The following is a 14,380-nucleotide window of genomic DNA, read 5'->3' on the forward strand; positions in this document are numbered from 1 at the left end:
TGACTGCTAGGGGCTGTTCAAAACTAGGGCCCATATATATAAGACAGTCACAGATAAATCCCATGGGGAATTCAGGAGAAACTTCTTTACCCAGAGAGTGGTGAGAATGTGGAACTCGCTGCCACAGGGAGGGGTTGAGGCGAATAGTATCGATGTATTTAAGGGGAAGCTGGATAAACACATGGGGGGGAAAGGAATAGAGGGATATGGTGATGGGGTGAGATGGAGAGGGGTGGGAGGGGGCTGGTGTGGAGCATAAACCCCGGCACGGAGCCGGTGGGACCGAACGGCCTGACTCTGTGCTGTAAAATTCTACAGCACGCTCTGTCTAAAACCAAAGTACTCACAAGCAGAGGAGAGCCCAGAGAGTGCGTCTCTCTCTCTCTAAGGTAACCCTCCTGCAATGTCTGCCCCTGTGAGCATGCTCACCGGTTGGTCGAGCCGTTGAGTTGGGAGTGCCTTAGCCAGTCATGTGATGTTCACAAGACTCAATAAAACCCCGGCCAGTTGGGTTCGGGGGATCCATGATGGGGCAGGTGGTTGTGAGCCCGGTGGATGAACCGGTAATGTGTCGTGCGATTGTTAAACCTTTTGCTAATAAACCAACCAGTTCTTAATAGCAATGTGTTGCTATGGATTCTTAAGCAAAGAACCCACAAAGCAAATACATTATACCTCCCACTCTTCCCTCTCAGTCCAATCGACTCACATGAAGCTATTAAAGTTCTGACACACGCAGGGATCAGGAGAGACTCCACAAAATGGGCAGAAGACAGCTGAGTGGGGTATAATTCAAAAAGGTGGGAATGAAAGGCACAGAAGTAAAATGATATATTTTTGCCGCTCTTACAGGCAGTGCCTTCAGAACTAGCCCAAGAGAAAGCTGTGCTGGAATAGCTTCCAAAGTAGACCCACCAAAAGCAGGGATGTTATTGCTAAACCTTTCTAAAGCACTGATTAGGCCCCAGCTGGAGTATTGGCCCAGAAATCCCAGCCTCCCCGGGTCTGTACGGAGGGAACATAAGAACATAAGAAACAGGAGCAGGAGTAGGCCATTCGGCCCCTCGATCCTGCTCCGCCATTTAATACGATCATGGCCGATCCGATCATGGACTCGGGTCCACTTCCCCCCCCCCCCGCTCCCCATAACCCCTTATCCCCTGATCAGTTAACATAGAAACATAGAAAATAGGTGCAGGAGTAGGCTGTCTATCTCCGCCGTAAATTTATTCCATGTCCCAGCTTCCACAGCTCTCTGAGGCAGCGAATTCCACAGATTTACAACCCTCTGAGAGAAGAAATTTCTCCTCATCTCAGTTTTAAATGGGCGGCCCCTTATTCTAAGATTATGCCCCCTGTGCACCAACCCGGGGAGGCATCGCAAAAGCCGGTTTTCAGCGCACAATGCGCATGCATTGAAAACCGGCTTTTCCGACAGATCCAACGCATCTCGGGAGCGAGGACATTTGCACCGGCAAGATTGCGGGACTTACCCATATCTTACCCGGCAAATGTCCTCAAAACTCCTGCGGCCTGATAAAAGCAGGTGCATAGCCGACTGTTACAGGTGTAAGAGTTTTAAAACATACAAAAATATAATTAAATTACATTTAAAAAAACACATTTTATTGTTAAAAAACCCTGCCCACTGAGGTAAGTTTATTTTTAACCCTAATTACAAAACTTTAAAAAAATTCCTTATTTTTTCTAAGGCATTTATTAACTTTAATTGCAATGAATTTTAATGATGTGAGGTGTGTTTATTTTTTATTACGGTGTTTAGTGTGTTTGGGTTTTTTTCTCATTAACAGCAATGAGAACTTGTAGATACGGAGTTCCCGTTGCTATTAATGAGAAAGCTGTGGAACACTGTACCTGATTGGCTGAGCAGTCACACGTGACTGCGCCGTCTCCGTGGGAACCTGGAGGACGGGAGCGCGCTCCGCCGCGCGGGAAGAGAAGACAATCCCGCCACAATCCCACGCTCCTCTCCCGGACCGCCAGGTAAATTCCTAGAAATGTTTCAGGTCGGAGGCAGTTGCCCGCGGGAAGCCTCCGAGCCCAATGTCAGGGCCAATGTGCCTGTTATGTATGTGACCCTCACCTGTGTGTAAGACTTGCCACTAGGGGGCACACCTGTGGGAGGCCTATGGGTCACCTGGGTACCCTGGAGCAAGCAGGTATTAAAGGCAGTTCACCACGCTGCTGCCTCACTTTGGAGTTATATTAAAGAGACCAAGGTCACAATGGTTTGAGCTTACAACACAGCCTCGTGGAGTTATCCTGAACTTAACTGTCTCCAATTCTGGGCATCGCACTTTAGGAAGGATGTTAAGGCGTTGGAGAGGGTGCAGAGGGGATTTACTGGAACGTTTACTGCCTCAGAGAGCTGTGGAAGCCGGGACATTGAATAAATTTGAGACAGAGATAGACAGTTTCTTAACTGATAAGGGGATAAGGGGTTATGGGGAGCGGGCGGGGAAGTGGAACTGAGTCCATGATCGGATCGTCCATGATCGTATTAAATGGCGGAGCAGGCTCAAAGGGCCGAATGGCCGACTCCTGCTCCTATTTCTTATGTTCTTATACCGGGGGATGAGGGACTTCAGTTGTGTGGGGAGACTAGAAGCTGGGCTTGTTCTGCTTAGCACAGAGAAGGTTAAGGGGAGATTTAATAGAGGTGTTCAAAACCATGGAGGGTTTTGATAGAGTAAATATTGAGCAACTGTTTCCAGTGACAGGAGGGTCGGTAACCAGAGGGACACAGATTGACGATAATCGGCAAAAGATTCAGAGGGGAGATAAGAATATATTTTTTTACGCAGCGAATTGTTGTGATCGGGAACGCGTTGCCTGAAAGGGCGACGGAAGCAGATTCAATAGTAACTTTCAAAAAGAAAATTTGTTGAATGAATGCTCAAAACGGAAAAACAATTGCGGGGCTGTGGGGAACGCAGGGGGAGTGGGACTAATTGGATCGCTCTGTCACAGAGCCGGCACTGGCTCGATGGGCCGAATGGCCTCTTTCTGTGCCGTATCATTCTACAATTCTCCCAAAACAGCATCAGCTGCAATGAATCGCCCTTTTTAATCCTTTTTATTCTCAAACATTTCAGAACCTGGCAGCATAAAATCTGTTTGTGATGTATCTCATCTCCCACTGTGCAACCTTATAACATTCAGCTACAGACATCGCTAAGATGCTTGAATAAAATGCGACTGTTTGGGAGGTGTTAAGCCATGAATATTTATGGATTTCTATATAAATAGATATCTGTACGTTGTCACTGTTTTGGAGGGGACTGTTTGGTGATGATAATGGGTCGGGGGCGGGGGTCAGAGTTCAATGTCCGACCCCAGCATCAGCCGTGGCTCGGGGCAGCACTCTCGCCTCGGAGTCAGGAGGTTGTGGGTTCAAGTCCCACTCCAGGGAGTTGAGCACATAAATCCAGGCACTGTCAATGCAGTGCTGAGGGAGTGCCGCACTGTCGGAGGTGCCGTCTTTCGGATGAGACGTTAAACCGAGGCCCCGCCTGCTCTCTCAGGTGGATGTAAAAGATCCCACGGCACTATTTCGAAGAAGAGCAGGGGAGTTATCCCCGGTGTCCTGGGGCCAATATTTATCCCTCAATCAAAAAAACAGATTATCCGGTCATTATCACATTGCTGTGTGTGGGAGCTTGCTGTGCGCAAATTGGCTGCCGCGTTTCCCACATTACAGCAGCGACTGCACTTCAAAAGTACTTCATTGGCTGTAAAGCGCTTTGGCGCATCCGGTGGTCATGAAAGGCGCTATATAAATGCCAGTCTTGATATAAATTGTGAGTTTATTCACGTTGTGGTTCCTGTTTGTTCCCGCTGTGTTGCAGGCCGGCGCGATGACCAGACACTGACAGTGGTGGCCCCGGCACGGGACATCGCGGTCAATGCCGGCGAATCGGCCTGCTTCGAGTGCGAGATCCGAGGGCCGCCCGACGTGGACGTGGACTGGCTGACCAATGGCAAGCTGGTGCAGCCCGCGCTGCTCAACTGCAAGATGCACTTCGACGGCAAGCGGTGCAAACTGCTCCTCAACTCGGTGCACGAGGACGACACGGGCGTTTACACCTGCAAACTCAGCACCACCAAAGGTGAGCCCCGCGGGCAAGGCAACACTCCACACTTTGGGGGCAAAAACACGAAGGCAGAATATTATCTGAATGGCGGCAGGTTAGGAAAAGGGGAGGTGCAACGAGACCTGGGTGTCATGGTTCATCAGGCATTGAAAGTTGGCATGCAGGTACAGCAGGCGGTGAAGGAGGCAAATGGTATGTTGGCCTTCATAGCTAGGGGATTTGAGTATAGGAGCAGGGAGGTCTTACTGCAGTTGTACAGGGCCTTGGTGAGCCCTCACCTGGAATATTGTATTCCATTTTGGTCTCCTAATCTGAGGAAGGACATTCTTGCTATTGAGGGAGTGCAGCGAAGGTTCACCAGACTGATTCCCGGGAAGGCAGGACTGACATATGAAGAAAGATTGGATCGACTAGGCTTATATTCACTGGAATTTAGAAGAATGAGAGGGGATCTCATAGAAGCAGATAAAATTCTGACGGGATTGGACAGGTTAGATGCAGGAAGAATATTCCCGATGTTGGAGAAGTCCAGAACCAGGGGTCACAGTCTAAGGATAAGGGGTAAGCTATTTAGGACCGAGATGAGGAGAAACTTTTTCACCCAGAGAGTGGTGAACCTATGGAATTCTCTATCGCATAGAGTTGTTGAGGCCAGTTCGTTAGATATATTCAAGAGGGAGTTAGATGTGGCCCTTACGGCTAAAGGGATCAAGGGGTATGGAGAGAAAGCAGGAAAGGGGTACTGAGGTTGCATGATCTGCCATGATCATATTGAATGCTGGTGCAGGCTCGAAGGGCTGAATGGCCTACTCCTGCACCTATTTTCTATGTTTCTATGACATTGCGCACGCTGGTATCTGTGGTAGGATACTGAGATGTGTTGAGGAACAAAGGGACCTTGGAGTGCAGGTCCACACATCCCTGAAGGTAGCAGGCCAGGTAGATGAGGTGGTTAAGAAGGCATACAGAATGCTTAGATCCACAGCCATCTGGGGTAGAGAATTCTAAAGATGGATTACCGGCCTGCTCTCGAGGCCCAGCCTGGACCCTGCCCTCCTGGATGCACTTCCTCCACTTAGGGCGATCTTTGGCCGGGGACTCCCAGGTGTCGGTGGGGATGTTATCAGGGAGGCTTTGAGGGTGTCCTTGTAACGTTTCCTCTGCCCACCTTTGGCTCGTTTGCCGTGAAGGAGTTCCGTGTAGAGCGCTTGCTTTGGGAGTCTCGTGTCTGGCATGCGGACAATGTGGCCCTGCCCAGCGGAGCTGATCGAGTGTGGTCAGTGCTTCGATGCTGGGGAGGTTGGCCTGGTCGAGGACGCTAACGTTGGTGCGTCTGTCCTCCCAGGGGATTTGTCGGATCTTGCGGAGACATCGTTGGTGGTATTTCTCCAGCGATTTGAGGTGTCTACTGTATGGCTCAGAGACCTCGACCATATACAGTATTAGTGGTAGCACACGGAGACGTCACAAAAAAATGTGCAAGTCACCACACGTTAAAGAAAATCCACGCACAGGCATCTTCCACCCCTTCAACTGGAGTTCAGGACTGGAACATCGGGTCCTTCATTGAAACATCTGTGAACTCGTGTGGAAGCAAGTCATCCTCGTTCGAGGGGCCGCCCATGATGATGACTGAGAAGTGGAGAGGAACAAAGAGACCTGGGAGTGCAGGTCCACAGATTCCTGAAAGTAGCAGGCCAGGTGGATAAGAAGGCATACGGAATACTTGCATAGAATACAAGAGCCGGGAGGTTACGCTTGAACTGTATAAAACACTAGTTAGACCACAGCTGGAGTACTGCGTGCAGTTCTGGTCACCACATTACAGGAAAGATGTGATTGCACTGGAGAGGGTGCAGAGGAGATTTACGAGGATGTTGCCTGGACTGGAGAATTTTAGCTATGAGGAAAGATTGGATAGGCTGGGGTTGTTTTCTTTGGAACAGAGGAGGCTGAGGGGAGACCTTATTGAGGTGTATAAAATTATGAGGGGCCTGGATAGAGTGGATAGGAAGGACCTATTTCCCTTAGCAGAAGGGTCAACAACCAGGGGGCATAAAGTAATTGGGGAGACGTTTAGAGGGGATTTGAGGGAAAATATCTTCACCCAGAGGGTGGTGGGGGTCTGGAACTCACGGCCTGAAAGGGTGGTAGAGGCAGAAACACTCACCACATTTAAACAGTACTTGGATGTGCACCTGAAGTGCCGTAACCCACAGGGCTACGGACCGAGAGCTGGAAAGTGGGATTAGGCTGGGTAGCTCTTGGTCGGCCGGCACGGACACGATGAGCCGAATGGCCTCCGTCCGTGCTGTAAATTTCCATGTAACAAAAATGGCGAGGGAGAGGCAACAACAACAACGGCGGGAGTTCCGGGGATCGGAGAGGCCTACAACAGGCCAATGAGACCGGGAGCAGCGCGAGTTCGGCGAGAGGCGGGAGTTCCGGGGATCGGAGAGGCCTACAACAGGCCAATGAGACCGGGAGCAGCGCGAGTTCGGCGAGAGGCGGGAGTTCCGGGGATCGGAGAGGCCTACAAAAGGCCAGTGAGACCGGGAGCAGCGCGAGTTCGGCGAGAGGCGGGAGTTCCGGGGATCAGAGAGGCCTACAACAGGCCAGTGAGACCGGGAGCAGCGCGAGTTTGGCGAGAAGCTTGTGCAGCTACAGGGAGAAGGCAAAAAAGAAGTAGAAAGAAACAGAAAGGTGACGTCACAGCCAAGGGGGTAAGTGATTGGCTGGTGATTGGTGAGTAGTTTTTCTTTTTTCTCTTCTATAACAACGAGTAAACTTCACCATTGTTGTTGCCAATTTAAGTGTATCTAAGGGTTAAGTCATGGCAGGAGAGCTCGGTCGGGTGTTATGCTCATCCTGTACCATGTGGGAACTCAGGGACACTTCCGGTGTCCCTGACGACTACGTGTGCGGGAAGAGTATCCACCTCCAGTTCCTGACGGTCCGCGTTGCGGAATTGGAGCTGAGGGTGGATTCACTCTGGAGCATCCACGATGCTGAGAATGACGTGAGTATCACGTGTAGCGAGTTGGTCTTACCGCAGGTGAAGGGTCCACAGCCAGATAGGGAATGGAAGACCAGCAGGAAGAGCAGTGCAAGGAAGGTAGTGCAGGGGTCCCCTGGGGTCATCCCCCTGCAAAACAGATACACCGCTTTGAGTACTGTTGAGGGGGATGACTCATCAGGGGAGGGCAGCAGCAGCCAAGTTCATGGCACCGTGACTGGCTCTGCTGCACAGGAGGGCAGGAAAAAGAGTGGGCGAGCGATAGTGATAGGGGATTCGATGGTGAGGGGAATAGATAGGCGTTTTTGCGGCCGCAACCGAGACTCCAGGATGGTATGTTGCCTCCCTGGTGCAAGTGTCAAGGATGTCTCGGAGCGGGTGCAGGACATTCTGAAAAGGGAGGGTGAACAGCCAGTTGTCGTGGTGCACATTGGTACCAACGACATCGGTAAAAAAAGGGATGAGGTCCTACGAGACGAATTTAAGGAGCTAGGGGCTAAATTAAAACGTAGGACCTCAAAAGTAGTAATCTCGGGATTGCTACCAGTGCCACGTGCTAGTCAGAGTCGGAATCGCAGGATAGCTCAGATGAATACGTGGCTTGAGCAGTGGTGCAGCAGGGAGGGATTCTAATTCCTGGGGCATTGCAACCGGTTCTGGGGGAGGTGGGACCAGTACAAACCGGACGGTCTGCACCTGGGCAGGACCGGAACCAATGTCCTAGGGGGAGTGTTTGCCAGTGCTGTTGGGGAGGAGTTAAACTAATATGGCAGGGGGATGGGAACCAATGCAGGGAGACAGAGGGAAACAAAAAGGAAACAAAAGCAAAAGACAGAAAGGAGATGATTAAAAGTGGAGAGCAGAGAAACCCAAGGCAAAAAACAAAAAGGACCACTGTACAGCAAAATTCTAAAGGGTCAAAGTCTAATAAAAAGGCAAGCCTCAATGCAAGGAGTATTCGGAACACAGGAGAGGGCTCTGAGCTAGTTAGAGTGGGTGAGAGCTCAGATGAAGAGGATCCCAAGAAAGAATGCAAAAGGCAGGAGGCAACAGAGCAGAGTAGCACTGGGGTAAGTGTAAACCACAAGGTGATAGGAAGGGACAATATGTATGAATATAAAGGGGCTGCAGGAGGGGTCAAAACTAAAAATCATGGTTTAAAAACTAGTATTAAAACATTCTACCTAAACGCACGCAGCATTCAAAATAAAGTAAATGAGTTGACGGCACAAATCATTACAAATGGGTATGATTTGGTGGCCATTACAGAAACGTGGTTGCAGGGTGGCCAAGACTGGGAATTAAACATACAGGGGTATCTGACAATTCGGAAAGATAGACAAGAAGGGAAAGGAGGTGGGGTAGCTCTGTTCATAAAGGATGATATCAGGGCAGTTGTGAGAGACGATATTGGCTCGAATGAACAAAATGTTGAATCATTGTGGGTGGAGATTAAAGATAGTAAGGGGAAAAAGTCACTGGTGGGCGTAGTTTATAGGCCCCCAAATAATAACTTCACGGTGGGGCGGGCAATAATCAAGGGAATAATGGAGGCATGTGAAAAAGGAACGGCAGTAATCATGGGGGATTTTAACCTACATATCGATTGGTCAAATCAAATCGCACGGGGTAGCCTTGAGGAGGAATTCATAGAATGCATACGGGATTGTTTCTTAGAACAGTATGTTACAGAACCTACGAGGGAGCAAGCTATCTTAGATCTGGTCCTGTGTAATGAGACAGGAATAATAAACGATCTCCTAGTAAAAGATCCTCTCGGAATGAGTGATCGCTGTATGGTTGAATTTGTAATACAGATTGAGGGTGAGGAAGTAGTGTCTCAAACAAGCGTACTATGCTTAAACAAAGGGTACTACAGTGGGATGAGGGCAGAGTTGGCTAAAGTAGACTGGAAACACAGACTAAACAGTGGCACAATTGAGGAACAGTGGAGGACTTTTAAGGAGCTCTTTCACAGTGCTCAACAAAAATATATTCCAGTGAAAAAGAAGGGCGGTAAGAGAAGGGATAACCAGCCGTGGATTACCAAGGAAATAAAGGAGAGTATCAAATTAAAAACCAATGCGTATAAGGTGGCCAAGGTTAGTGGGAAACTAGAGGATTGGGAAAATTTTAAATGACAGCAAAGAATGACAAGAAAGCAATAAAGAAAGGAAAGATAGATTACGAAAGTAAACTTGCGCAAAACATAAAAACAGATAGTAAAAGTTTTTACAGATATATAAAATGGAAAAGAGTGACTAAAGTAAATGTTGGTCCCTTAGAAGATGAGAAGAGGGATTTAATAATGGGAAATGTGGAAATGGCTGAGACCTTAAACAATTATTTTGCTTCGGTCTTCACAGTGGAAGACACAAAAACCATGCCAAAAATTGCTGGTCACAGGAATGTGGGAAGGGAGGACCTTGAGACAATCACTATCACTAGGGGGGTAGTGCTGGACAGGCTAATGGGACTCAAAGTAGACAAGTCCCCTGGTCCTGATGAAAGGCATCCCAGGGTATTAAAAGAGATGGCGGAAGTTATAGCAGATGCATTCGTTATAATCTACCAAAATTCTCTGGACTCTGGGGAGGTACCAGCGGATTGGAAAGCAGCTAATGTAACGCCTCTGTTTAAAAAAGGGGGCAGACAAAAGGCAGGTAACTATAGGCCGGTTAGTTTAACATCTGTAGTGGGGTAAATGCTTGAAGCTATCATTAAGGAAGAAATAGCGGGACATCTAGATAGGAATAGTGCAATCAAGCAGACGCAACATGGATTCATGAAGGGGAAATCATGTTTAACTAATTTACTGGAATTCTTTGAGGATATAATGAGCATGGTGGATAGAGGTGTACCGATGGATGTGGTGTATTTAGATTTCCAAAAGGCATTTGATAAGTTGCCACAAATGTATTAGCATGGATAGAAAATTGGCTGGCAAACAGAAAGCAGAGAGTCGGGATAAATGGGTCCTTTTCGGGTTGGAAATCGGTGGTTAGTGGTGTGCCACAGGGATCGGTGCTGGGACCACAACTGTTTACAATATACATAGATGACCTGGAAGAAGGGACAGAGTGTAGTGTAACAAAATTTGCAGATGACACAAAGATTAGTGGCAAAGCGGGTTGTGTAGAGGACACAGAGAGGCTGCAAAGAGATTTAGATAGGTTAAGCGAATGGGCTAAGGTTTGGCAGATGGAATACAATGTCGGAAAGTGTGAGATCATCCACCTTGGAAAAAAAAACAGTAAAAGGGAATATTATTTGAATGGGGGGAAATTACAACATGCTGAGGTGCAGAGGGACCTGGGGGTCCTTGTGCATGAATCCCAAAAAGTTAGTTTGCAGGTGCAGCAGGTAATCAGGAAGGTGAATGGAATGTTGGCCTTCATTGCGAGAGGGATGGAGTACAAAAGCAGGGAGGTCCTGCTGCAACTGTATAGGGTATTGGTGAGGCCGCACTTGGAGTACTGCGTGCAGTTTTGGTCACCTTACTTAAGGAAGGATATACTAGCTTTGGAGCGGGTACAGAGATGATTCACTAGGCTGATTCCGGAGATGAGGGGGTTACCTTATGATGATAGATTGAGTAGTCTGGGTCTTTACTCGTTGGAGTTCAGAAGGATGAGGGGTGATCTTATAGAAACATTTAAAATAATGAAAGGGATAGACAAGATGGAGGCAGAGAGGTTGTTTCCACTGGTCGGGGAGACTAGAACTAGGGGACACAGCCTCAAAATACGGGGGAGCCAATTTAAAACCGAGTTGAGAAGGAATTTCTTCTCCCAGAGGGTTGTGAATCTGTGGAATTCTCTGCCCAAGAAAGCAGTTGAGGCTAGCTCATTGAATGTATTCAAGTCACAGATAGATAGATTTTTAACCAATAAGGGAATTAAGGGTTATGGGGAGCGGGCGGGTAAATGGAGCTGAGTCCACGGCCAGATCAGCCATGATCTTATTGAATGGCGGAGCAGGCTCGAGGGGCTAGATGGCCTACTCCTGTTCCTAATTCTTATGTTCTTATGTATTTATATAGCACCTTTAACGTAGTGAAACGTCCCAAGGTGCTTCACAGGAGGGTTATGAGACAAAAAAATTGACAGCGAGCCGCATAAGTAGAAATTAGGGCAGGTGACCAAAAGCTTTGTCAAAGAGGGAGGTTTTAAGGAGGGTCTAAATGGAGGTGGAGAGGTTTGGGCAGGGAGTTCCAGAGCTTGGGGCCCAGGCAACAGAAGGCACGGCCACCGATGGTGGAGCGATTATAATCATGGATGGTCAGGAGGGCAGAATTAGAGGGGCGCAGACATCTCGGAGGGTTGTGGGGGCTGGAGGGGATTACAGAGATAGGGAGGGGCGAGGGCCATGGAGGGATTTTTAAACAAGGATGAGAATTTTGAAATTGAGGCGTTGCTTAACCGGGAGCCAATGTAGGTCAGTGAGCACAGGGGGTGATGGGTGAGCAGGACTTGGTGCGAGTTAGGACACAGGCAGCTGAGTTTTGGATCACCTCTAGTTTACGTAGGGTAGAATGTAGGAGGCCAGCCAGGAGTGCGTTGGAATAGTCAAGTCTAGAGGTAACAAAGGCACGGACGAGGGTTTCAGTAGCGGATGAGCTGAGGCAGGGGGCGGAGACGGGCGATGTTACGGAGGTGGAAATAGGCGGTCCTAGTTATGCTGCGGATATGTGGTCGGAAGCTCATTTCAGGATCAAATATGACACCTGGGTTGCGAACAGTCTGGTTCAGCCTCGGACAGAGATTGCGAAACCTCACAAGTTACCAATCGCCACAAGGCGCTGGACGATTTGCGTCGTTCCACCATTAGCCTCGCGAAAACGACAGCCCGCCTTCAACCTCCCCATGAGTCAGAAGAAGCTGCTGCCTTTGAGCTCCAACAAGCCCCTGTCGTGCTGACTTACCACGACCTAAAGACACCCTCCCGTAAAGTAAACTATCACCGGACCCTTCCAACACTAAACCCCCTCTGGTTTGGTCAGAACATACAGGCACCCCCCCTCTCCCAGCTAAATGATCTTGTGGGGGTGCAGGCTTGGCAATGTTCACCTATATTGCCCTTGATCTTGCTTGCAGCTTCTTCCCATACGTCTCGGTTACCTGGTTCCGTACCGGCCTTGCGGTACGCGAGTCCCAGTCTGAGTCGAAGTCTGTCTGGGTTGAAAGAGCAAGGCTCAGCTCCTCTTGATGTTCCATTGTGGTGAGGACAGGAGAGAGAGAGAGAGAGCTATCCAAAACTGCTCTCTGATATACCCCTCCAATACACAGACCACCGGGGCCCAGGGGAGCTGTGAGAGCTCGGGGCCAGGGGCCCAGGGGCAGCACGGGCCCAGCCCACACTGCGATATGTGTGGGCGCACTAGGTCTGTGCAGCAGAGCTGGTCTCCAGTCGTCCTGGTTAACCCTTGCCACTGGACCAAGACCTCGCTCTGTCAAGCCCGTGTGGTGGCTGGTGTGCAACGGTCACCCCACGTTAAAAAAATCCACACACAGGCATCTTCCACCCTTCAGGATGGAGTTCAGGATCTGGAATATTAGGTCCTTCACTGAAACACCTGTGAACTCATCCCTTTTTGGCATGGAAGCAAGTCATCCTCACTTCGAGGGACCGCCTATGATGATGTTTGTAGTGATCTTGATTGACTGACTGCCATGATGGACCTGGAATTCCCCAATTTGCAAACAGAGTCTACAAGGGCAAAAGATAACTCCTCATCTTAAGTGCCCCGTTCTCCAAAAATGTGCACCTTGTGGGGTCCCTTTGTTGTTCTGGTTCCTTGCAGACTTGGAGTCTCCAGAGAGAATTATTTTAACCCCCCTCCGGCCAATCAGTTCAGGGGCTCTTCTGTGGGTTCATATCAAACATCCCCAGCATCGAAGCACTGACTACACTCGATCAGCTCCGCTGGGCAGGGCCACATTGTTCGCATGCCAGATACGAGACTCCCAAAGCAAGCGCTCTACTCGGAACTCCTACACGGCAAACGAGCCAAAGGTGGGCAGAGGAAACGTTACAGGGACACCCTCAAAGCCTCCCTGATAAAGTGCAACATCCCCACCGACACCTGGGAGTCCCTGGCCAAAGACCAGTCCGCCCTAAGTGGAGGAAGTGCATCCGGGAGGGCGCTGAGCACCTCGAGTCTCATCGCCGAGAGCATGCAGAAACCAAGCGCAGGCAGCGGAAGGAGCGTGCGGCAAACCAGTCCCACCCTCCCCTTCCCTCAACCACTGTCTGTCCCACCTGTGACAGGGACTGTGGTTCACGTATTGGACTGTTCAGCCACCTGAGGACTCATTTTAAGAGTGGAAGCAAGTCTTCCTCGACTCCGAGGGACTGCCTATGACTGACTGGCTATATCAAATGTATTCAATCCAGGGTTTCTATGAATAAACAGGTCTGGTTCTCAACCGCAGAGCTTTTCCGTAATTGGGGATGACTCACCACCTGCCCCGCGCTGGCGCCCTTTTTGTCCCTCTGTCCAGTCAATCCCAAAAGCTTGTATTAAATTGACTTTTAGTTCGTGGTCTCTTTCTGCACCTTCTGGAAAAGCGTATAACCTGACATTCTGTCTCTTCCCCCTTCCCCCCCCCCTCCACAGATGAGAAAACCTGCAGTGCCCAGCTGACAGTCCTGCCCTCAGTCTCTCCGCTCTTCACCAGGAAGCTGGAAGATGTCGTCGTGATCGAGGGCAGGACGGCCCATCTCGTCGTCAAAGTGAGCGGGACCCCTCCGCCGACCGTCGTCTGGATGCACTTTGGTAATTCCGGCCATCACCGCCGCCATCGGCACCGTCGAAGCCCAAAGGGAGAACCTGCATTTGTATAGCGCCTTTTCACCACCTCGGGACGTTTCAAAGCGCTTCACAGCCAATGAAGTGCCTTTGGAGCGCAGTCGCTGTGTAATGTGGCAGCCAATTTGCGCACAGCAAGCTCCCACAAAAAACCGTGTGATAAATTCTAATTTGTTTTTTTGTGATGTTGATTGAGGGATAAATATTGGCCCCAGGACACCGGGAATAACTCCCCTGCTCTTCTTCGAAATAGTGCCCTGGGATCTTTTACATCCACCTGAGGGAGCAGACGGGGCCTCGGTTTAACGTCTCATCTGAAAGACGGCACCTCCGACAGTGCGCGCTCCCTCAGTACTGCCACTCCAATAGTACAGCACTCCCTCAGCATTGTCCCTCCACCAGTGCAGCATTCCCTCAGTACTGTCCCTCCGACAGTGC

The 14,380-nt window shown here is 49.6% G+C and overlaps 1 protein-coding gene across 1 annotated transcript in view; it reads left to right on the forward strand.

Annotated features, from left to right (window-relative positions):
- The window catches only part of LOC139260440 (striated muscle-specific serine/threonine-protein kinase-like), a 458,414-nt gene that overhangs the window by 219,172 nt on the left and 224,862 nt on the right, over window positions 1-14,380 (forward strand). The window contains exons 10-11 of the mRNA XM_070877003.1: window positions 3,870-4,130; window positions 13,751-13,909. Coding sequence (XP_070733104.1) covers window positions 3,870-4,130; window positions 13,751-13,909 — 420 coding nt within the window. The remainder of the gene's footprint in view (window positions 1-3,869; window positions 4,131-13,750; window positions 13,910-14,380) is intronic.

The sequence above is a fragment of the Pristiophorus japonicus genome, chromosome 3, assembly GCF_044704955.1.
Source record: "Pristiophorus japonicus isolate sPriJap1 chromosome 3, sPriJap1.hap1, whole genome shotgun sequence".
Classification (NCBI taxonomy): Eukaryota; Metazoa; Chordata; class Chondrichthyes; family Pristiophoridae; genus Pristiophorus; species Pristiophorus japonicus.